Raw genomic sequence first — 24,709 nt, 5'->3', positions numbered from 1 at the left:
GTTGGCCATAGCAAATCATCAGATTCTATCTATTATCGTCTAGAGCTGTGTTTTTCAACCACTGTGCCGTGGCACACTAGTGTGCCTTGAGCTGTTCTGAAGTGTGCCCCCAGATCTAGAGATGCCCAAACCAGTTTACAGCCACCACCAGTTCAACTGTTATTTACTGGTCTCTTCTTTTCATGTAGGGACAATGTATTTTATTATTATTACCTGCAGGGACCAGTGTGATTGTGTTTTATATGGGGGCCAATAGGGTTTTTTTTTCCCTGTGGGGAACAATGTGTTTTTCCCTGTGGGGATCTCATGGAGTGCCTTGGCAATTTAAAAATCTTTTTCAGTGTGCTGCAAGGTGAAAAGGGTGAAAATCACTGGTCTAGAAGGTGCAAAATAAATAAGAAGTAGAATCTAATTTGTATCTATGAGGTAACATCTTCAATAGAATTTTCATCTTAGTAAATATACCCCTAAATGTAAATGTGCGTTTTCTATCTGTATGACATAAAAAAAAAAAAAAAAAATGAGAGGGCATCAGCGACGCTAAGGATAAAAGACCTCAATTTAATTTTAAAATCAATGGGTGTTGCTGGTGAACATTCTTCTCCCTTCCAAATGCCAATGGAAGTAAGTCCAGGCTGCTAATTGCCTAAGGCATGGATGCTGGATATGTATAATAATTGTATAGCTTGGTTGAAGTGATCCAATTTATGTCACAGAATATATATATATATATTATATAGATAGCAGTGGCGTAACTATAGCACTGCAGACCCTGTGGTAGTGTGGAGCTGAGAAAGTGTGGGCGCCGGGGGTCTACGGGGCTATTTAACCCCTTCACGACATTTGACGTATATATACGTCATGGCCGGGAAGTACTTCCCGACCGTTGACGTATATATACGTCATGGCTTAAAACTGTCACTGCGTCTAGAGACGCAGTGACAGAGGGACGATGTCTGCTGTCCCTGACAGCAGACATGTCCGTGCATGCCCAGGGGGGGCGGCGATGCCGCCCCCCCGTCGGCGATCGCTGTGATTGGCTGTTCATTGTGAACAGCCATTCACAGCGTTTTCTGTGTCACCGGCGAATAACGTTCGCCGGTGACACGGGATCGGAGGTGATTGGTGCTGTAAAGTACAGCACCAATCACCGCGGGGTGTAAGGGTGACACTGGTGTCACCCCACCTCACCCCTCCCGCCCCCAAAGGCCGTGATTGGTTCGTCGGACCGACGGACCAATCACAGCCATGGAGGGGGGTTTAAACTAACGGTGACTGCACTGCAGACGCCATTCCGGTCTGGAATAGCGTGCAGTGCGGTCACCGTGCCCAGCTGCCGCCTATACTGACCAGAACCCATCCAAAATACTTACCTGATCATTGATATTGCTTATGCTTGTGACATCTTGTGACATCCTGTGACATCTTGTGCTGCTGCGATTTATTAGATAGAGAGAGAGTTAGAGAGAGAGAGATAGAGAGAGATAGAGAGAGATAGAGAGGCCTAGTGCTATATTTTGTGCTGCTGCAGTGTGATAGAGCTATAGATAGAGAGATAGAGAGAGATAGAGAGAGATAGAGAGAGAGATAGAGAGAGAGATAGTGACAGATTGTGCTATATATTTTTTATATAACTGAAAGAGATAGAGAGAGATAGAGAGAGATAGAGAGGCCTAGTGCTATATTTTGTGCTGCTGCAGTGTGATAGAGCTATAGATAGATAGAGAGAGATAGAGAGAGATAGAGAGATAGAGAGATAGTGACAGATTGTGCTATATATTTTTTATATAACTGACTGCTGCCCCCCCTTTTGTGCTGATCAGTATAAATTAACTGATCAGCAACTTTTTGGGGGCGCAGGTTTTTTTTTATATATAGATATACCTGTCAGTGCTGCTGCTGCAGTGTCATAGAGTGATAGATAGTGAGAGATAGAGAGATAGAGAGAGATAGTGACAGAGAGTGATAGAGAGTGCTAAATTTTGTGTCTGCTGCCCCCGCCTTTTGTGCTGATCACTATATCTGAGGTGATCAGCAACTTTTTGGGGGTACAGAGGTTTTTTTTTTTATATATACCTGTCAGTACCACCAAAGGTTGTGCACCTGCTGCCCCTCACTGGTAATCAGTGTCGCATCACTGATCACCTTTTTTTATTTTTTGTGAGTGCTGTGGGGTCTTTTTTACATTTTTTTTTTTACACACACTGTGATTTTGTGTGTGTCCTGTGGCCACTGTGCGCTGATCAGTGACGTACATCACTGATCAGCTTTTTCGGCACAGGGTTGATCTATTTTTTTTTTTTTTTGGATCAAATTCCTGTTGCCTTTGAGCGCTGTTCAGTGACGGACGTTACTGACCAACATCTGTGCTCAATTTTTGGCGCAGGACCTTTTTTTTTTTTAACCCCTTCCATTTTTTATTTTTTTTAACCCCTTCCATTTTTTTTTTTAACCCCTTCCATTTTTTTTTTTAACCCCTTCCATTTATTTTTTTTTTAACCCTTCAATTTTTTTTTTTTTTTATTTTTTTTTTTCTGCACTACATACATACACACTACACACTACATACCCCCCGGGTTGAAATAAAGTTTGTACCCCCCCCTACACTATACACGTGTTGAAACATTTCACTACCAGTAACACAAAAATATAAATGGCATCCCAAATGTCATCCCAAATGTCGTCCCAGTCATCCAGGAGAATGTATTCGGTGGAGGAGGCATATGCCATGCTTGCCTCTGACTCTGACACAGCCAGTGAGGCAAGCGGGGAATTTGAAGGATTTGTCTTAAGCTCCTCTTCCTCCTCTGATGATGAGGGACCCCCTCAAAGACGCCCCCGTAGAGCAGCTGAGACCCCCCCCCCAATAATTGATCTCGTATGGACCCCACCACCAGACAATTTTGAGCCCCAGGTTCCTGAGTTTTTGGCCATCCCAGGAATCCAATTTGATTCAACAGGTCTCAGAGAAATTGACTTTTTCAAATTATTTTTCTCTGATGATTTTATAAATTTAATGGTGGACCAAACTAATTTATATGCCCAGCAGTTTATTGCTCAAAACCCCACGTCATCATTTGCTAGGTGGACCCCTGTAGATGCAGTAGAGATGATGACGTTTTGGGGTCTGGTGTTACATATGGGCATAGTAAAAAAGCCACAAATTAGGCAATATTGGAGTACAGATGTTCTGTACAGCACCCCATTTCACCGTATGGCCATGCCCCGGGCTCGTTTTGAGGCAATCCATAAATTTATACATTACACCGATAATGCACAGTGCCCACCCAGAGATGATCCCACCTTTGACAGGCTATTCAAAGTCAGGCCGGTCATTGATCATTTCAGTGCCAAATTTGCAGAGCTATACATCCCTGATAAATGTATTAGTATCGACGAGTCCCTTATACATTTTAAAGGAAGGGTTAAATTCCGCCAGTACCTTCCCAGTAAGAGGGCAAGGTATGGCATAAAAATGTATAAGCTGTGTGAAAGCACCACAGGGTACACCCACAAGTTTAGGGTATATGAAGGGAAGGATTCAAGAATTGAACCACCAGAATGCCCCCCCTCCCTCGTAGGTGTTAGTGGAAAAATTGTCTGGGATTTAATGCACCCCTTCCTGGATAAGGGTTATCACCTCTATGTGGATAACTTTTACACCAGCATCCCCCTGTTTAAGGCCCTTGGTTCAAGAGGTACAGCAGCTTGCGGTACTGTGCGCAAGAACCAAAGAGGCCTCCCCAAAACGCACATTGCCCAAGTAATGAGAAGGGGTGAAAGCAGGGGAATATGCACCGAAAATATGTTGTTGGTCAAATATAAGGACAAGAGGGATGTCCTTATACTGACAACAATTCATGGAGACAGTACCACCTCCATCCCTGTACGAGGTACCAGTACCCACACCTCAAAACCAAATTGTATCCTAGATTACAATAAGTACATGGGCGGAGTGGATCTTTCAGATCAGGTACTGAAGCCGTACAGTGCCCTGCGGAAAACAAATATCTGGTACAAGAAGCTGGCCGTGTATATCATCCAGATGGCACTGTATAACGCTTACGTGCTATTCCGTTCTACCGGCCAGAGGGGGACATTTATGCACTTTCAAGAGGAAGTCATAAAGAGCCTAACATTTGGGAATCAGCAGGCAGAGGGCCCCAGTACTTCTACTACTGGCCCCCGTATTGTACCAGGGCAGCATTTTCCCAACGAAATCCCCTCCACTGCAAGAAAGGGCAGGACACAAAAAAGGTGCAAAGTTTGCTATAAAAAGGGAATAAGAAAGGAAACTATTTTCCACTGTGAAACTTGCCCCGACAAACCCGGCCTATGTATAAAGGAGTGTTTCAAAATATACCACACATCTATGGATTATTAGGTTCATCATTTCACCGTGCTTCGGGGGTCTTGCTAATGCCACATAGCACCCACCATTCATTCCACCAGAATCTGAGCAGCAAAAACCAAAAATCACTCCTTCCCTTCTGAGTCCTGCCATGCACCCAACTGGTATTTTTTGGTCACATGTGAGGCATTGCCGTACTCTGGAGAAATTGGGGCACAGATTTTGGGGTGCTTTGTCTCCTTCATTCCTTGTGAAAATGAAAAATTTTGAGCCAGAAGTACATTTTTGTGTAAAAAAATGTATTTTTTTCATTTTCACTGCCCAGTTGTACCAAAATTGATGAAACCCCTGGGGGTTTGAAATGTACACTATACCCCTAGATGAATTCCCTGAGGGGTGTAGTTTGCAAAATGGGGTCACTTGTGGGGGGGTTCCACTGTATTGGTAATGCAACATAGCACCCACCATTCATTCCACCAAAATCTGTGCTGCAAAATCCAAAAATCACTCCTTCCCTTCTGAGTCCTGCCATGCACCCAACTGGTATTTTTTGGTCACATGTGAGGCATTGCCATACTCTGGAGAAATGGGGGCACAGATTTTGGGGTGCTTTGTCTCCTTCATTCCTTGTGAAAATGAAAAATTTTGAGCCAGAACTGCATGTTTGTGTAAAAAAATGTAATTTTCCATTTTCACATCCCAGTTGTACCAAAATTGGTGAAACCCCTGGGGGTTTGAAATGTACACTATACCCCTAGATGAATTCCCTGAGGGGTGTAGTTTGCAAAATGGGGTCACTTGTGGGGGGGTTCCACTGTATTGGTAATGCAACATAGCACCCACCATTCATTCCACCAAAATCTGTGCTGCAAAATCCAAAAATCACTCCTTCCCTTCTGAGTCCTGCCATGCACCCAACTGGTATTTTTTGGTCACATGTGAGGCATTGCCGTACTCTGGAGAAATGGGGGCACAGATTTTGGGGTGCTTTGTCTCCTTCATTCCTTGTGAAAATGAAAAATTTTGAGCCAGAAGTACATTTTTGTGTAAAAAAATGTATTTTTTTCATTTTCACTGCCCAGTTGTACCAAAATTGATGAAACCCCTGGGGGTTTGAAATGTACACTATACCCCTAGATGAATTCCCTGAGGGGTGTAGTTTGCAAAATGGGGTCACTTGTGGGGGGGTTCCACTGTATTGGTGCTTTGGGAGTCTTGCTAATGCAACATAGCACCCACCATTCATTCCACCAAAATCTTTGCTGCAAAATCCAAAAATCACTCCTTCCCTTCTGAGTCCTGCCATGCACCCAACTGGTATTTTTTGGTCACATGTGAGGCATTGCCGTACTCGGGAGAAATTGGGGCACAGATTTTGGGGTGCTTTGTCTCCTTCATTCCTTGTGAAAATGAAAAATTTTGAGCCAGAACTGCATGTTTGTGTAAAAAAATGTAATTTTCCATTTTCACATCCCAGTTGTACCAAAATTGGTGAAACCCCTGGGGGTTTGAAATGTACACTATACCCCTAGATGAATTCCCTGAGGGGTGTACTTTGCAAAATGGGGTGACTTGTGGGGGGGTTCCACTGTATTGGTGCTTTGGGAGTCTTGCTAATGCAACATAGCACCCACCATTCATTCCACCAAAATCTTTGCTGCAAAATCCAAAAATCACTCCTTCCCTTCTGAGTCCTGCCATGCACCCAACTGGTATTTTTTGGTCACATGTGAGGCATTGCCGTACTCGGGAGAAATTGGGGCACAGATTTTGGGGTGCTTTGTCTCCTTCATTCCTTGTGAAAATGAAAAATTTTGAGCCAGAACTGCATGTTTGTGTAAAAAAATGTAATTTTCCATTTTCACATCCCAGTTGTACCAAAATTGGTGAAACCCCTGGGGGTTTGAAATGTACACTATACCCCTAGATGAATTCCCTGAGGGGTGTACTTTGCAAAATGGGGTGACTTGTGGGGGGGTTCCACTGTATTGGTGCTTTGGGAGTCTTGCTAATGCAACATAGCACCCACCATTCATTCCACCAAAATCTTTGCTGCAAAATCCAAAAATCACTCCTTCCCTTCTGAGTCCTGCCATGCACCCAACTGGTATTTTTTGGTCACATGTGAGGCATTGCCGTACTCGGGAGAAATTGGGGCACAGATTTTGGGGTGCTTTGTCTCCTTCATTCCTTGTGAAAATGAAAAATTTTGAGCCAGAACTGCATGTTTGTGTAAAAAAATGTAATTTTCCATTTTCACATCCCAGTTGTACCAAAATTGGTGAAACCCCTGGGGGTTTGAAATGTACACTATACCCCTAGATGAATTCCCTGAGGGGTGTACTTTGCAAAATGGGGTGACTTGTGGGGGGGTTCCACTGTATTGGTGCTTTGGGAGTCTTGCTAATGCAACATAGCACCCACCATTCATTCCACCAAAATCTTTGCTGCAAAATCCAAAAATCACTCCTTCCCTTCTGAGTCCTGCCATGCACCCAACTGGTATTTTTTGGTCACATGTGAGGCATTGCCGTACTCGGGAGAAATTGGGGCACAGATTTTGGGGTGCTTTGTCTCCTTCATTCCTTGTGAAAATGAAAAATTTTGAGCCAGAACTGCATGTTTGTGTAAAAAAATGTAATTTTCCATTTTCACATCCCAGTTGTACCAAAATTGGTGAAACCCCTGGGGGTTTGAAATGTACACTATACCCCTAGATGAATTCCCTGAGGGGTGTACTTTGCAAAATGGGGTGACTTGTGGGGGGGTTCCACTGTATTGGTGCTTTGGGAGTCTTGCTAATGCAACATAGCACCCACCATTCATTCCACCAAAATCTTTGCTGCAAAATCCAAAAATCACTCCTTCCCTTCTGAGTCCTGCCATGCACCCAACTGGTATTTTTTGGTCACATGTGAGGCATTGCCGTACTCGGGAGAAATTGGGGCACAGATTTTGGGGTGCTTTGTCTCCTTCATTCCTTGTGAAAATGAAAAATTTTGAGCCAGAACTGCATGTTTGTGTAAAAAAATGTAATTTTCCATTTTCACATCCCAGTTGTACCAAAATTGGTGAAACCCCTGGGGGTTTGAAATGTACACTATACCCCTAGATGAATTCCCTGAGGGGTGTACTTTGCAAAATGGGGTGACTTGTGGGGGGGTTCCACTGTATTGGTGCTTTGGGAGTCTTGCTAATGCAACATAGCACCCACCATTCATTCCACCAAAATCTTTGCTGCAAAATCCAAAAATCACTCCTTCCCTTCTGAGTCCTGCCATGCACCCAACTGGTATTTTTTGGTCACATGTGAGGCATTGCCGTACTCGGGAGAAATTGGGGCACAGATTTTGGGGTGCTTTGTCTCCTTCATTCCTTGTGAAAATGAAAAATTTTGAGCCAGAACTGCATGTTTGTGTAAAAAAATGTAATTTTCCATTTTCACATCCCAGTTGTACCAAAATTGGTGAAACCCCTGGGGGTTTGAAATGTACACTATACCCCTAGATGAATTCCCTGAGGGGTGTAGATTGCAAAATGGGGTGACTTGTGGGGGAGGTTCCTAACTTTTAGCACTTATGGTGCCTAGAAACCTACATGGTGCCTAAAAAAAAATCTCATAAAAAGGAGGCTCCAAAATCAAGTAGGTGCTCCTTTTATTATGAAGCCTGTGGTTTGGTCAACGTGCACACTAGGGCCACATATAGGATATTTTTGAAAACAAAAGAATTGGGGGAATCAATTTTTAGTCACATTTCTCTAGTAAAATCTACTGTATTCGTTAGAAAAATGTATTAAAATTGAAACTCTGCAAAAAAAAAGAAATTTTGAAATTTCACCTACACTTTGTTTTAATTCCTGTGAAACACCTAAAGGGTTAACAAACTTCCAAAATGCTGTTTTGAATACTGTGAGGGGTGCAGTTTTTGAAATGGCATCATTTATGGGGGTGTCTCACATACAAGTCCCTCAAAGTCACATCAGAACTGAACTGGTCCCTAAAAAAATCAGTGTTTGAAATTTTCATGAAAATTTGAGAATTTGCTATTCATATTGTAAGCCTCCTAGTGTCCAAAAAAATTAAAAGGAAGTTGAAATAATGATGGAAACATAAAGTAGACATATGGTCTATGTTAGTTATTAACTATTTTGAGTGGTATGATTATTTGTCTCACAAGCAGAAAATTTAACATTTTGCAAATTGCTAAATTTTCCATTTTTTCACGATATTTTGGTATTTTTCACAAAAAAACACAGACTGTATCGACGAAAATTTACCACTAACTTGAAGTACAATGTGTCACGAGAAAACAATCTCAAAATCACTGGGATAAGTAAAAGCAAAAAAAAGTTATCCCCACTTAAGTGAGACATGTCAGATTTGAAAAAAAGGGCTCTGTCATGAAGGCACAAACTGGCTCTGTCATGAAGGGGTTAATGCCGCTGCCGGGACCTGCCGCTTCTCTGGCCGGGACCGCAGATTTATTTGTCTGCGGTCCCGGCTCTCATCCTGGTTTCTGCTGTTATTGAAAACTGACCTTCAAAAAAATGTCTGACCCCATACAGAAGACAGTTTTTGAGGAAGCTAGAGGAGGCATGGATTTGTAGAGATGCTGCATAACCCAGGAGCATGGAGGCAGGGTGCCACATGTTATTTTATCTGCGCACAGCTCTGGCAAAAGCCCCCTTATAAATCACCATTAAAATGACTGGTATCATTCACATATTTGTTTTAGTCACATGGTTCATGACATGTATTGGAGCAGTGCTATGAAGCACTGTGGTGGTGAGTACAGAAGCAAGGGCTAGTACAGCAAATTTCCTCATTTAGTCTATCCTACATAAGGAATATATAAATTAAACCTATACCTGATAAGGAACATATTCGGTATAAAATATGTATTATACCATATGTCCGATGGCCTCTATATTTTGCTTCTTCAGATGGTTGTCTGTTCTAGTAAAGAAACTCTTTCAAGGAGGTATCCAATTAGCCACATTATTAACTGCTGTTAATAGATTCACTCTGGCTATCCTCAAAAAGCCGGCACAAGTTCCTTTTTTTTTCACCTGCCTCGGGCAGGAGAAACAGAATCCCTGATAAGTACTGCCTTTATCGGGGACACAGATGCGAACCTGTTGTTTTTCTTGAGAGAGATTTATTTTTGGGTGGCTGATCTTTCACCTATATTTGGATAGCCCCCCCATCACTATTTACAATATACTGTACAAGACACAATAACGATACTGTGTACAAATGATTGTCCTGTACAGAGGGAACACATAACACAAAAGATAAACAGCTCTTAGGGTCTTATTCTGGTCTGTGCGGACGGAGCCGAATATGCGGCCAGGACCGTGCGTCCTAAACCCCGCCTTTCGTACGGATCGCTCACTCCGTCCGAATGCGGTAAGAAGCTGTCCGAACGGACCGCAAGTGTATTTCTCATGAATACACCTCCTCCATCTCAGGGAACCTCCCCCATCATTCGATGGTCGCAGACCATCGAATGCAGGACCGAGTGGTCAGGCAGCTCCCGCAACCTCAAACAACACGGGCATTTCTCCGTGCAAAAGCAGGGATCTGGGCGGGCAGCTGACATCCGGCAATGTCATATGTCCGCCCCCTACACGTGCGTCACGACCGCATTACCATACGTACGCCCAGCGTTTTCATGGGAACGCCCATGAAACGCGGGGTGTAAACATATGGTAATGAGCCCAAACAGCCCTTCACGCCCCTCTCCACCCCCTGTTCGTAGTGTACACATTTCATGCGGAATTTGGACGTGCGTCCCGTTCGCACATGCGCAGAGACGCCTCTGCACATGCGCAGACACAAAACATTGGCGGACCGACCGCACGCGGACATTACCGCACCAACTGAAATAAGGTCCTTAATGATGACTCAATGATAGCCACAGAGAAAAAGCATTAATTTATCTCCATTAGGAAAAGGGATAATGGGGTCAAATGGCCAAGAACTACATTTTACAATAAACACGTACATAAGGGTAATTTAGTTCAATTTGGGGAGAGATTAGCAACAAACAATACTCTTTATGAGTCTATGGGGAAGATAGGGTTGCACACTTTTATCAATGGTACCTGTACTCGCTTCATATCACATCAAAGTAACCAATCTAAAACCTCCATTGCCTAAATTGTACTGCTGATTGGCTGCTGCAGTTCCATGAAAACGTTGCACCAATATTTGTTATTAGCACATACGCACTATATGACCTATTGCCATTCAATAATTACCCTAATGATTTAAATCCTTTACAACTGATATGGATGTGTGATATCCTGCTATGTAACTCTCCTGGCACTTATATATAATTCTCAACTATATTCTGCACGAATCCTATACTAGTGGCTTAGAGCCAATAGCAGTACATAAAGACATGCGGAAATTAAATCCTACTTAGAGAGGTCACACATTGGAGCACTCGAAGGCTGTGCTTTTCCAGCTATAAGCGTGCAACATTCCTAAGAGCTCAATAGCTGCCATGGTGACAACATGAAGTTAATTCTCCTCCCAGTCACACGAGAGCGATTACACTATGAAGGACAAGTGTGTAAAGTTTTCTGAACTGAATTGCTCTTGTGTGAACTGGTGGAGCGTATCTCTGGTACACCCGCCAACGCGCCCGCAATATATTGGACATTCAATTGAACAGCCAATTAATCGGCCAGTGTGTACTCATCTTAAGTATATCCTCAGTAATCAATCCATACAATCATATTGTTTGTGAATAGTTTGCTGGCTACTATGGAGATACTGGCAATGTTGTCACCATGTTGTAACCATGTGAGTGCACAGGTTTGTCACAGAAGGCAATTCATGCAAGAAACTAACTTCTGTAATGAGTGTATCTTATATTGAGGTGCATGATGAACACCTTCGCAGTAGCAGTTCTAGATACTGTATGTATTGTACAATACATTGCATCCATTCAGCATATGGTTTCACTGTTTGTCACCCATCCTATTAGGAGATTGGATAAGTACATTGCACAACATTGTATGAATAACTGCACTAACAGACCCAATATGATCTGGACGCTAAAGCTGGCCATACATCTACAGATCGATTGTCAGATTGGGCTGGTTGGAACAAACACCTAGTAATATATGAATTACAATTTTTGGCAGTTTTCAGCATTTCAAAGCAAGTGGTCAACTGTCATTTGCTCTCATCCGTTACCAGGATTTTGTTCCAACCAGCCTAATCTGACAATCGATCTGTAGATGTATGGCCAGCTTTAGTGTGAGCAGTGATCTGCTGAATCTGACCAATTGGGTGCTATATGACTGCAACCTGTAACTCAGTCCGTGTGGCTAGATCAATGACACGTGGCAATTATGTAGAAAAGGAGATAACTGGAGAGCTAAACAGTTGGCTGATGCTTAAAGATGTGGCAGAACCAAAGGAAGAAACGGCTGAAGTCATGGAATAAGGGTCAGATACAGATCTAGGCAGAAAGACGCACAACAAAGGATGAGGTAGGTACTTACTCCAGGAAACGGGTAATGTAGTCCCTGCTGCAGCGGGACCAGGTGAGTGGAGATGTGCCATAGGTAAGCTGTGGTGACATGATGTGAGGTTTCTTTCCCCTGGGTTGGCAGTCATTTCCATGGCCATCATGGTGAACCCCGAAACTAGCTCACATGAGAATACAAGTCAATCAGGTTAGACTGAGACTTCCTACTCTTACATCTACACACTAGACAACTTCAAACTCAACACAGTTATCACTATATTACATGTATTGTAGCAGGGGTGGCCAAACCTGTTCTCAAGATCTACCAACGGTGCATGTTTTCCAGGCAACCTGTGGATCTATAGTAGGAATGAATGCAGCAGGTTTGAAAATGTGACCGTTAGTATTGACTACAGCTGTGCACCAGCTAAGTGATGAGGAAAATGTGGACCGTTGGTAGATCTCGAGGACCGGTTTGGCCACCCCTGTATTGTAGTCTTCTTCTGTCCCACGTGATAGAAGTGATGCTCTGGGCCATCACATACAATAAATGTGGATGTCCCCAATGTAACAAAGCATGGCTCGCTTCCCTTATATATTATTGTTATTAACCTGACACCACCTTTCGGCTTATTACCTGTGTCCCAGTTCATGAGTGACCGTGAATGCCGTCGGCAGACCTGTGTCCTCATTGATGTTACAGCTGCGGTGTGGTTGACACATACCAGCTACATGCGAAAGACCAAGAGTCTCACAAGGGCGATTCATAGAGGCACAGATGTCTCTTCTGCAATAAAAACACAACATGTATTGGTTTACTTGCATGTGCATTTGTGTTTATGTTTAGAACTTTATGGTGAATGTGTGTGTTTTGAGCACAGGAATTAAAATATGAGTTTTGCAATCAGTATGAGTATGACTTTTTGTATTTTTTAGTGTTGTTTTATGTATGCTGGTGTATAACTGGTTTGAGTGCCAAGTGAACTTGTCTAAATAGGTATGAAAATTGCCAAGCAAACATTTTTTATTTATCATAAGGATTTTTCCATATCATTTTTTCTTTAATTTATATAACAAATGTGAGTGATGCTGACATTTTTAGTGGATATTGTGCACGTCTCTCACAGAGATGTTGGCACTCAAAGGGTTATATGGCTTATTTGTGTTTGCACCGATACACCAAATGCATTTTATTGTACCTGTGTACTTTATGGTCTTCGGCAAAGTCTTCAAAAATGGTGTGGCAGAAAAATCTAAGGAGGAGCATTGTGCAAAAGTGCAACCACCTACAACTGTTATATCACACCTTTCATACAGGTAATTGGTTTAATTTTACCACTAAAATAATGTAGCGAGGATCTAGAATTTGTGTGGCACAAATGACGGTGCAGCCTTCCCCAAAGCAAAGAATGCCACTAGAAAAATGCATGCCACACCCCTTTGTTCCAATACTAAGCTTCCACGAAATCATCTGCTCCCTACTAAGCAACTAGTGACTTTATTACATTGGGGGTTATTCTGGTTCACTCCTTCTGGCAAATTTCATCTTAGATCAGGCATGTCCAACGTTGGCCCTCCATAACATCCCAGCATGCTTTGCCACAGTTTTGCTATTAGAGAATGCTAAAACTATTGCAAAGCCTGCTGGGATGTGTAGTTTCAAAACATCTGGAGGGCCAACGTTGGACATGCCTGTCTTAGATGGACAAAACCATGTGCACTGCAGGTGGGGCAGATGTAACTTGTCCTGAGAGAATTAGATTTGGATGGGGTTTTATTTCAAAGTGAGATCTATATTGCAGTGTAAAAATAAAGCACTCAGTATTTTCCCTGCACAGAAACAAAATAACTCTCCCAAATCGAATTCTCTCTGCACATTTTACATCTGCCCCCCTGCAGTGCACATGGTTTTGTCCATCTAAGAAGGAATTTGCCAGAAGGAGTGAACCACAATAACCCCCATTATCTCCTTACCATGGATAATACAAGCATCCGCCACCTTGCTGATATTTGCAAACCCAGTTTGGCAGTCAACTGTTCTCACCAGTGTAGACTAGGGTGCATGGACCAGCAAAGAGGATTTTACATTGCACCTAGGCAGCTTTGTGCTTTGTGAATGACCAACTTTATGTTCAGCAATTGAGAGATCTTTGGTATGCGCATAACTAAAGTGCTTATCTGGGTGGTCATGCAGGCCAGGTTTATATACCTGGTGAGAAGAACAGCAATATCATGGTGTAAAGGGTGGTCTTCACTCTTCATATTCAGGCCCTTCTGCCACTTACAGAAGCTACGCAGTGAGTTGTCAGCATGATGAGAAATCTTCAGCTCCTCCTTAAACAGCAGGAGGTGCCACAAGATTATAGACAGATAAAAACAATCTCTCCCCACAATATTCCCATCTCTACTTCACTTCTTCCAAGCTTATTCCACTCCTCCCTCAGTCACTGCAAAGCACATGCATGCACGGTCATAAGTCCCACCACACGCTCTCGTTGCTGTTCCCTTCTTCCCTATTCAGCCTCTCCACTATTCCACTACACTGAACTGCTCCCTCTGTACCTCCCTTATTTTTCTGTTCCACTGCCCCAAAGTTGGATGCATGTCACTGGGCTCTCCATGTTACCTCTTCGCTCTCTAGCAGGATCAGGCGTACAATAACAATGTTTATCCTGTTCCCAATACTAGCATCATGGAAGAGTCCAGCTACCTAGAAGATAAGATTCAGTTTAGTGCTATTCATGGTAGGGATAGACTTGTAGGCTGTAGCAAAATGGCAGCAGGGACATACATGTAGGCTGTAAGAAGAGGGAAAGGGGCATACATTTGGAGTGTAGTAAGAGGACAGCAAGGATAACATGCAAGATGTTCAAGGAGGGCAGGGCGGACAGACATGTAGGCTGTAGGAAGACGGCAACAGGGACATACATGTAGGCTTAGTTAGGGCATATATTTAGGTGGCAGGAAGGAGGATGCTGGGACATACATAGCGGCTTAGTTAGTACATACATGTAGGGTGCAGGTAGAAGGCAGCTGGGGCATACATGTAGGCTGCATAAAGGACATGCATGTAGACTGAGGAAGGTGGCAACATGTAGTATGCAGGAAGAGGCAAGCAAGGACCACAGTATGTAGGATAAGTGGTAAGAGAACAGTTATCATGGTTACTCTCTATATTCCCTCACCATATTCATGACAGTCAGCACGTAGTTTTCCACATTGTTTTTTCCATGATATTCCACCATTTTGGGATCAGCCACAACCAGGGCCTCCACCCATTTTTCCTTGCTAATAGAACGTCTAGATATAAGGCGTTCACTGCGGTTCCTCTTCTGTGTCTCTTCCCAGCGCTCCCTCCTCCTCTCCCATTTATCCTGGGAGCCTGGATCCTCTACAGGAAGACAGAGTATACATCTATGCACAGCTGTCACAGTCTAATTATCAAAAACACATTTCCTACCAACAAACCAAGAAAAGGGCAGGAAGAAATATACCCAACACAGCTACACAAAGTCAAGGCAGCTTATTTGTGTGCTGAACGAAGGTGTCGTTTTAGACCTGTTTGCATATAGTCGCTAATGTGCCTGTGCAAACCCCCTGGAGTGAATGCCTTCGGCTGCCTTTCACTGGGGCGTTCTCAAAATGACTGAAAGGCAGGGGGGCGGTCGCTGAGGTCGTACCCACAAAAATGGTGGACGCGTGCTCATGGAAATGCTGTGTGGACCCCAGCAAATGCAGACGTGGCCCTGCCTGCTTGGGGTGGGGGATGATGTCGCAGGACGTCAGCGCTCGCCCCAAATTTGGCGGAAAGCGGTCATATGAAAAGTAAGTCCAGGCTTTCTTTTCATACGGAACAGAAGAAAAATCATTTCATGGTGAGTATCCAATTTTCCTCTGTGTTGGCGCATGAGAGCAGGTGTGTTAGCGTACACGGCACTCTGGTTGCCTGGTTGCAACGGACCGTGTTGCCTTCCCGGTGTTGTAGTATGCAAAAGCGTGGAAAGAATGGGCGGCACTCACGGGTTTGAATCCAAAAAGGGTGTCACAAAAGAACCGACGTTTCGAGGCTTCTCTGCCTCTTTTTCAAGGTGTGTACGTTAAGGTACACACCTTGAAAAAGAGGCAGAGAAGCCTCGAAACGTCAGTTCTTTTGTGACACCCTCACTAAAGTTTTTTGGATTCAAACCCGTGAGTGCCGCCCATTCTTTCCACGCTTATATATATATATATATATATATATATATATATATATATATATATACATATACACACACACACAATATACACAGGCAGGTCTGAATTACCCCTAAGTCCTATATGCAGTCTGTGTGACTCAGTGATCTAATTGGCAAAGCAAAAATGTACTAATTACTTTTATTTTAAAGAATTATTGCCCTTAAATGAAAACTGACTTCCTCTCTTTGTGTAAATGCCACTTGCATATGGAAGTACAGTAGGGAAACAGCTAATCACTAATATATGGGGAAGTAATGAGTTTATAGCACTAGATACCGTAAAGGCCCCTACTGTATATACTAGTACAAGAAATTGCATGCAATACCCCGTCAACTAACCCGGCAGCTCCCTGGTGGCTGGATCATATGCAATACATTGTGGACCTTATTCTGGTCCATTTGCAAGGCTGTGTGTGTTCACACGGGGTCGTAATTTTCGATTTGCGCATGTGCATGCACTGGCCACGTGTGTCCACGGCAAACAAACTGTTCTCTGCGAATGGAGGGCGGGGGGACGAGGGTCAGCAGGTCGGTCACCATATTGAAATGCCCAGCGTTTTATGGAAAATCCCTGTTCTACAATAAATCAGTTACTGTGTTTTCTTTTTCATCACATCCCCATAAGAAACTGTTTAAAATAGGATTTAAAATCACATCATACATAAGAATAGCATGAGAAGAGATTGATTGCAGAGGGAGATGATGAGAAGAACCTGCCCCAACATTACCCCTCACACCGCAGCTCCTGTACCCTGACTCCTGACCATCAGCCAAATGTCGCTTGTAGATCCGATGGGGCAATGCTTCGCCTACTATCGGCGCTGGTGATGTCACTGGCTCTATCAGAAAATCCATTTGCTCCATCTGGAAGACACCTCTCTTGAAAAAAAACAAAAAAAAACATTAATAATAAAAAACAGGTTACGTGTCAGATTAGATGTTTTGTAGTAACAATGAAAGGGTTATATGACTCCACATATTCACCTTCAAGGGCAAAGATGAAGCACTACAGTAACTCTGATTACTGACAGGACATCTGAAACAGATGTTGTTTCAGCACCACAAGCCCAGAACACCTGGCATCTCAGCCAGACTCACTTTATCTGACCGCGAACACCTGGGATTACACATCCCTCAGACACGTCAGACCCTGCCCTACTCAGAAACAGCTACCAGACACACCAAAGCCCCATAACTTATTATAAAGCTACGTGAAAAGATCTTTACTGGTTTTTCACAGAAAATCACTGACTACTGATTTTGGATCTTACTCACCAGTCCACCGCAGATACTAATAGCTGCATTGCCGACACGCTGATGGTGAGTCTGCACCTCCCCCCTCATGTGGCATGAGCTGGATGGTCGGCTGATAATTTTTGCCTCTCGGAGGCCTCCATTGCGCCATTCACTCACATAACCAGGTGCAAGCAGTTGGTGGTTCTGGCTAAGGTTGAAGGTCAACTCCACTCCCTGGTATCTGATCCCATAGTATAAAGAAGGAGAGGTGCTGGAAGAAATGCCTCTCTTTTGCAGGTTGCGAGGAATTAGATCAAAGGTCAGGAAAGAGCCATGTTCATCCACCCGGACAGGATGCACAATGTCTGAATCCAGAGAGAAGCTGAGAGGGAGATCTATAATGAGAAGAGGAGACAGAGAATGGCTTACCTCTTTATTCACATTATCTATATACAAGGGTTAGACAAAAACCCCTAGGAAAATAATGATTTCACTTCTTAATTAGGTATTGGATCCTTGATTGTGGACAATAGAATCCTAAATTATTCTTCATGCAAAATTGTTCACGTTCCCAGAGTTTTGCTGGAGGCAAATAACATGACCAAACCCAGTTCTCCAAAACTGACCACAGTGGCAATCCTTTACACTGAAAACCCAGGTTGATTTTGCCAAGTAAATGATTGCCGCTTTAAAAAAAAAGGGGAAAACTCTACCCAAAATCTCTCACTTTCTGATACTCACACCCAGGGCCGGACTGGGACCAGAAATCGCCCCTGGCATTTTGAGCACACAGGCCCACCTGCAGTAGGTGGGACCCTTGCATGGTGAAAAGGCATACTTGCCTACTTTTGAAAACTAGTTTCAGGGAGATTACAGTTGGTAGTAGAATTTTGCACGGCGCCTTATGAGGGGGTGTGTCATGCTCCACCCAAATGACATCTCTAATTGCATAGATGGAGATATTGTGAATAGAGATTGTCAGTGGTGGCTCCTACCTTATGGTAGGAGGGGGGCTGCCGCTGGCTGTGATGCCAGCTCCCCCCTGCCACCGCTGCTCCTGGTCCCCGCTGCATTGTTCCCAGTGCTTGTACAATGACAGGCACCGGGACTGGCGCATGCCCAGTACCAACCTCTGTACTGCGCATGTAGCCAGCATCTATGGACTTCTTCGGCAACAGTCCTAGAGGTGAAATCACAGTCCCGGAGCCTGTACAATATAGGGACCAGCACATGGACAGTACTGCTGTAGGTACTGCGCATGTGCAGACCCTGGATTTTATGGGCTGCCATGCAGCAGCCCATTGAGGCATCCCAGAGGGAGCAAACTCCTCCCAATGGGGCTGCCTTGGGTGAATGGCAGGTCGGACTTATGCTGGGTACACACCAGGACGACTAGGGCCCGATCCCCTCAATCTAGATCCAATTCCGACCAATTGGATGTAGATTGTGTGGTGATTGGGCCCTTTTCTGTCCTGGTGTGGACCGATACCGATCCGATGTGCGGTCCCGCGGGTCGGTCGGTCGTTATTGAGATCCTACCTGCTGCAGGTAGGATTTGAATGACGACCATACAGCCGGGTGCGGGTCGCCATCGGATCGGACCCGCTCACGATGCACATCGTGAGCGGGTCGTGCCCCCCGCGTCACCGTGAGCGGGTCGGACGAGACACTGACAACCCGCTCACGATGTGCATCGTGAGCGGGTCGTCGTGGTGTGTACCCTACATAACAATAGGAAGTCAGTGCCAGTCACAGTGCAGTCTCACAGACTGCATTTGGCTTCACTACAGTGACGTGAGGTACATTTTACCTGGGGGTCTGCAGCTCTGCAGCCCATACGTAAATAAATGCCAGTGGAGATTGGGAATGTGGCACCTAGAAGCGTGGGTGTGTACTGCTACATCTGAGAGGAATCTTTTAAAATTAAATATCCAAATGTAGATGAGCCCCAAAGCAGTTAATAAGAGCTACTATACTTGGTAAAGTGCTGGGAAATGGTGCGGATGACTCAATGTAAATTTATCTATCTCCCATTCCTTTTTTCCCAAAAATGTAACAGTGTAATGCAGGATAGGTGAAATGAGGGAGATTACTAGACTAATGAGGGAGATTTCTGTTATTTCATGGAGTCTCCTGCAGGATGCAGGAGGGTAGGCAACTGTTCAGAAAGGGGGCGTAGCATCAGAAAAAGGAGGCATTACACATGAATGGAACACACCGTAATGCCCATTACAGAATATGACACAATCTGGACCTCACAGGCTGCTCCACCTGTATAATTACAGGACACAACAAGCTGCTCCCCCTGTATTATAATAATAACTGGACCCCACAGACTGATCCCCTGTATAATAACAGTGCACAACAGGTTGCTCCCCCTGTATTATAATAACAGGACCCCACAAGCTGCTCACCCTGTATAATAATAATAATAATAATAACAATAATAACAGCATACCTCCCCACATGACCCTCTCCAGGAGGGACACATTGCTCTGCTCCTGCACTTTCCTCTTAATTTTTGATTACAATCACCTGTGGTGAAGCACCTTTCTTATTAGTTAACCTGTTCAGAAACAGGTGATGGTAATCATACATTAAGTCCAGCAGCAGAGTAGTTTGTCCCTCCTGGCAGGGGTCATGTTGGGAGGTATGTAACAGTACCCCACAGGCTGCTCCCCCTGTATAACAGGACCCCAAAGGCTGCACACCCCCCCCCCGTATAATTAACGGGACCCCACAGGCTGCTCCACCGGTATAATCACAGGACACCGCAGGCTTCAGGCTCCCCCTGTACAGTTTGTCTTAACTGTTCTTGACGCGGCGACGCCAGACACCGAGTAGAGCTGCAGCACTAGCGGGAAGTGCTGGAACGCACAGGCTGGAAGTAAGGTGGAACGCACACCTACATCAGGCCCAAAACCCCACTCTCTCTGTAGCGGCTTTCTGCACTAGAAATGTCCTCATTGCAGGAGGCTGACGGCCATGTTTCTGCAGACCAGTCGGAGACTGGTGGCCGCTGCACAGCACAGGACAAATTCGGCCCACCTGGCCATCGGCCCTTCTGGCATTTGCCAGAAGTGCCAGATGGCCAATCCGGCCCTGCTCACACCTATTACATTTGGCCCCTGCATGCTCCGAAAACCATGATTGGACCACAATAGCTGTAGTAATCAGTGTCTGTTCAATTTGTTACCAGGTATCATCTGCCGGAAACAATGTCTGCATCATGGGATGGACCTGGTCGGCCAAAATGTCTACATAATCCTTGCCACTGGTAGTCTCCGGGCTATTAGATCATTTTTCCAAATCTTTTATTTTGTTCTCATTGCTTTAGGGCAGGCATTCCCAACCACGGTCCTCAAGGCACACCAACAGTACAGGTTTTAGTGATATCCAGGCTTGAGCACAGGTGACTTAATTAGTACCTGAGTGATTCTGATTAATCCATCTGTGCTGAAGCCTGGATATCACTAAAACCTGCACTGTTGGTGTGCCTTGAGGACCGTGGTTGGAAATGCCTGGTTTAGTGCATACCTGGCAGTGTTTTCTATTCCCCCTCCGGAGAGATCAACATTCATTGTGACTCTGCCACCTCTACATATAATGCAATAATGGGGTGGGGACTTATTGATTCAAAGCAAACTGCATCGTGAAGCCCTCAATTCATCCTTCACTGGAGAAGCACTGGGTCAATGTGAGTGGTCAGGGAGTGTCACAGACTTTGGGAGAATATAAATATATTATAATGTGCATTGTATTTTTTTAATCTGCAAAGAAATTATAACCTGTCAGTAAAATCATATTGATGGGGATGTTAGGGGTGTGGATCATATGGTCTACACTATGTTGGTCGACAGGTGACAAGGTCGACATGGTGTTTTCACTGTTTAATTTTCAGCCAAATGTCAACAAAGTCGACATGGACACTGAAACATGGCTCGCAATGCTTCGGGCACACTATTTTATTCTCCCTCCACGCCCTAGTGCAGTGATGGCTAACCTTGACACTGCAGCTGCTGTTGAACTACACATCCCAGCATGCCCTGCTACATTTTTGCTATGTGGTCATGCTAACACTGATGCAGGGCATGCTGGGATGTGTAGTTCAACAGCAGCTGCAGTGTCAAGGTTAGCCATCACTGCCCTAGTGGATAGTAGGGCATGAAATACCACCTGTCGGCACATGTCGGCTCCAAAAACAGTAAAAAAACAAAAACATGTCGACCTTGCCCATGACTACCTAATGACCTGTCGACCTAACCCATATTGACCTAAAACCCGATGTTAGTATATATTATTAGAGATCCGAGCCCCCACGGACATCATCATTCCGAGCCCGGTTCCGAGCAGCGCTCAGAGATTCCCGCCTGACTCTGGTCCGTCCACGTGGTCAGAACGTCATCTCCCGGCGCCGGATTTCGCGAGGCTTTATAAGCGGCTGCCGCGCCCGCCATCTTCACTCCAGTCTAGTAGTGGGTTGGGATAGGGTGTGTTGGTGCTGCTGCTGGGGCTTAAACTTGAGCTTGACCTTGAACGCAATATTTTTTATTCGCTGGGGCTGTCTCTCAGTGCTGCTGTGTAGTCTAACTGTGTACTTGTAGTACTACTGTCTCCTCTGTGCGGTCTACCTCTGGTGTGCTGTGCTGTAATTATTATTTTTTTTTTTTTTATGCAATCAATTTTTATTAAGCAATAGTAGAAAAGATAAACAAACAACTAGTTAATTACAATCAATCAGTACAATGAGATTTCCAGCAGACACTGAAATTACGAAGTCCAATACAGTATAAAGTTAACTCCATTTTCAGGAATACTTCTAATATTATGAGCAGTTTCTTGTGCCGCCATGCGAACTACTCCGTATTTTCAAAATGATAGGAGTACCTTAATGAACTTCCACTAATTCGTTAGACTTCGTGTTACCCAGCAAGATAACTGAAAGGAAAATATGGACTAGTATGGTATCAACTAGTTCGCATAGAAGCACAAGGATTAAAAGTGAAGGGGGGGGGGGGGGTGGAGGTAAAGAAGTAGGGGTATATGAGGGGGGATAGGGGGGGAGAAGGTCGGGGAAGTCAAGTAACCATAGGATTCATGGATTCTGTCTAAGGGACATGTTTTAGTGAGGGGTCGATCTATGTATCAGCAGGGAGTACTCTTGTGATTCTTTGAAAGTAAGCCAGTTCAACCATGTGGCGGCGAACGCCTGTGAGGAATCCTTCAAGAATGAAGATAGATCCTCCATATTCATGTAAAGGTCTATCCTATTCAGCCAAGAGGTTACAGGGGGGGCATCTGATGCCCTCCAGTAGCATGGGATCACTGCCCTTGCCGCATTTAATAGGTGTCTGATCAGAGACTTTTTAAAACTGGAGATTGGGAGGTCTATAAGATTAAAAAGCCAGAGTTCAGGGCAGAAAGGTAACGGGGTGCCAATTATTGTTTCTGTCAACTTGTGAATCGAGCGCCAATAAGTTTGGATAGTTGGGCAAGACCACCATATATGAATGTGAGTCCCTGGAGCTTGATTGCATCTCCAACATGAATTGGGTAGCGATCTATTGATTTGATGAAGGGTCTGTGGGCATCTATACCATCGGGTGAGGACCTTATATTGCGTCTCTAATGTCTGTATCGAGGGCGAGGCAATTGAGATAAATTTAAAAATTTTTGACCACTGGTCCACCGACAGCTCCCCGGGTAATTCTTTGTTCCATGCCAGTGCATAACCTGGCATGTCTGTTGTTCGGCTTTCTATGCAGATCTGGTATAGTTGAGAGATCAGGTGTCTCGGGGGTTCTTGTGAGAGGATTAGCAATTCAAATGGAGTAGGCTCCCATCCCTGAGTTCTTTTGGGGAGAGTGGATATATAATGTCTGATCTGCAGGTATAGCCAGAAGAGGTTTGCCGGTAGGCCAGTGCTCTCACGTATATCCGTGAAGGATCTCAGCCCTGTCTTGTCCGTTATCTGCCCTAGGTATGATATGTCTAATGAATAGCGCGTAGGAAAGGATCGAAGTGTTTCTCCCGGGGGGAACTCCGGGTTGTTAAGTAAAGGCGTTAGTAATGAGACTCCTGTTTTAAAAAAGGAAAGATTTTTATAGTTACGCCAACATTGGATCGTTGGGGTCAGTGTAGGATGCTGCAATGTGGGAAGTTTCTGAAGCCAGAATATCACTCTTGGTGACATACCCACCGTGTGCCCCTCTATGGAGGGCCATAGCTTAAATTGGTGAGGCCTTGATAATTCTATGATCCTAGTAAGGTGAACTGAATGATAGTAGCTTAGGAAATGGGGTAATTGAAGGCCACCTTTTTCCCGTCTTTGTATGAGCGTGTGTTGAGAGACACGTGGTCTCTGTTTGCCCCATATAAATTTCCCTACTTCTCCCTGTAGCTCTCTAAAGAAGGAGGGTGGGATTGTCACCGGCAGAGCTTGAAGTAAATACAGAACTTTGGGAAGGGTATTCATTTTGATTACGTTAATTCTTCCTAGCCATGATAATTTAAGTGAAGACCATTTAACTAAGTCCGCCCTTATATTTTTTAGAAGTGGGGGGAAGTTCATTTGGAAGAGCATGTCATTGTTTTTTGCTATCCAGGTACCTAAATATTTAATGCGATCTTCGTGCCAATGGAACGGGAACGCCTTTTTTATTCCCTCAACTACATTGTCTGGGGTTGAAACGTTCAGTGCCACCGATTTTGTATAGTTGATTTTAAAGTTGGACAAACGTGCGAATCTATCCAATTCTACCATCAACGAAGGCATTGAAGTGACTGGATCCGTTATTGATGCCAGAAGATCGTCCGCATATAAGGCTAATTTATGTTCTGATTTCCCCACCTTAACTCCCTTGATGTTTTGATTTAGTCGAATTGCTCTCGCTAGAGCCTCCATACATAATACAAAGATTAGGGGCGAAAGGGGACATCCCTGGCGAGTACCATTGCTGATATTGAACCTGCCAGAGAGCGCCCCATTCACCCTCACCTGTGCGGAGGGGGAGCTATATAGCGCCATAATGCGATGGAAGCATTCTGGCCCTATTCCAATATGTTCAAGCATAGCCTCCATGAATGACCAATCTATCCTGTCAAACGCCTTTTCGGCGTCCGTTGACAGCAGTATCATATGAATATTCTGGGTTCGCACGAAATGTATTAGGTCTATTATTTTTGTTGTATTATCTTTAGCTTCCCGTCCAGCCACAAAGCCTACCTGATCCTCGTGGATCAGCCCGGGTAAAAGAGAGCTCAAGCGTAGTGCAATAAGTTTAGCGTAGAGTTTTATGTCATTGTTTAGAAGGGAGATAGGTCTATAGCTGGTGCACTGACTGGGGTCTTTCCCCTCTTTAGGGATTATTGTGATGTGGGCTTCCAAACTTTGGGGGGTG

At 44.3% G+C, this 24,709-nt stretch overlaps 1 protein-coding gene across 3 annotated transcripts in view; it reads right to left on the bottom strand.

Moving 5' to 3' along the window:
- The window catches only part of ADAMTS7 (ADAM metallopeptidase with thrombospondin type 1 motif 7), a 125,592-nt gene that overhangs the window by 75,865 nt on the left and 25,018 nt on the right, over positions 1-24,709 (bottom strand). For all 3 annotated transcript variants that reach the window (XM_083184440.1, XM_083184442.1, XM_083184441.1), the window contains exons 2-8: positions 17,349-17,704; positions 16,802-16,952; positions 15,024-15,229; positions 14,465-14,548; positions 14,048-14,172; positions 12,476-12,625; positions 11,873-12,016 (exon numbers count right to left, since the gene is read on the bottom strand). In XM_083184440.1, the coding sequence (XP_083040566.1) occupies positions 11,873-12,016; positions 12,476-12,625; positions 14,048-14,172; positions 14,465-14,548; positions 15,024-15,229; positions 16,802-16,952; positions 17,349-17,704 (1,216 nt within the window). The remainder of the gene's footprint in view (positions 1-11,872; positions 12,017-12,475; positions 12,626-14,047; positions 14,173-14,464; positions 14,549-15,023; positions 15,230-16,801; positions 16,953-17,348; positions 17,705-24,709) is intronic.

The sequence above is a fragment of the Crinia signifera genome, chromosome 4, assembly GCF_055691185.1.
Source record: "Crinia signifera chromosome 4, ASM5569118v1, whole genome shotgun sequence".
NCBI classification, from domain to species: domain Eukaryota; kingdom Metazoa; phylum Chordata; class Amphibia; order Anura; family Myobatrachidae; genus Crinia; species Crinia signifera.
This window is presented reverse-complemented; position numbering and strand designations above follow the sequence as displayed.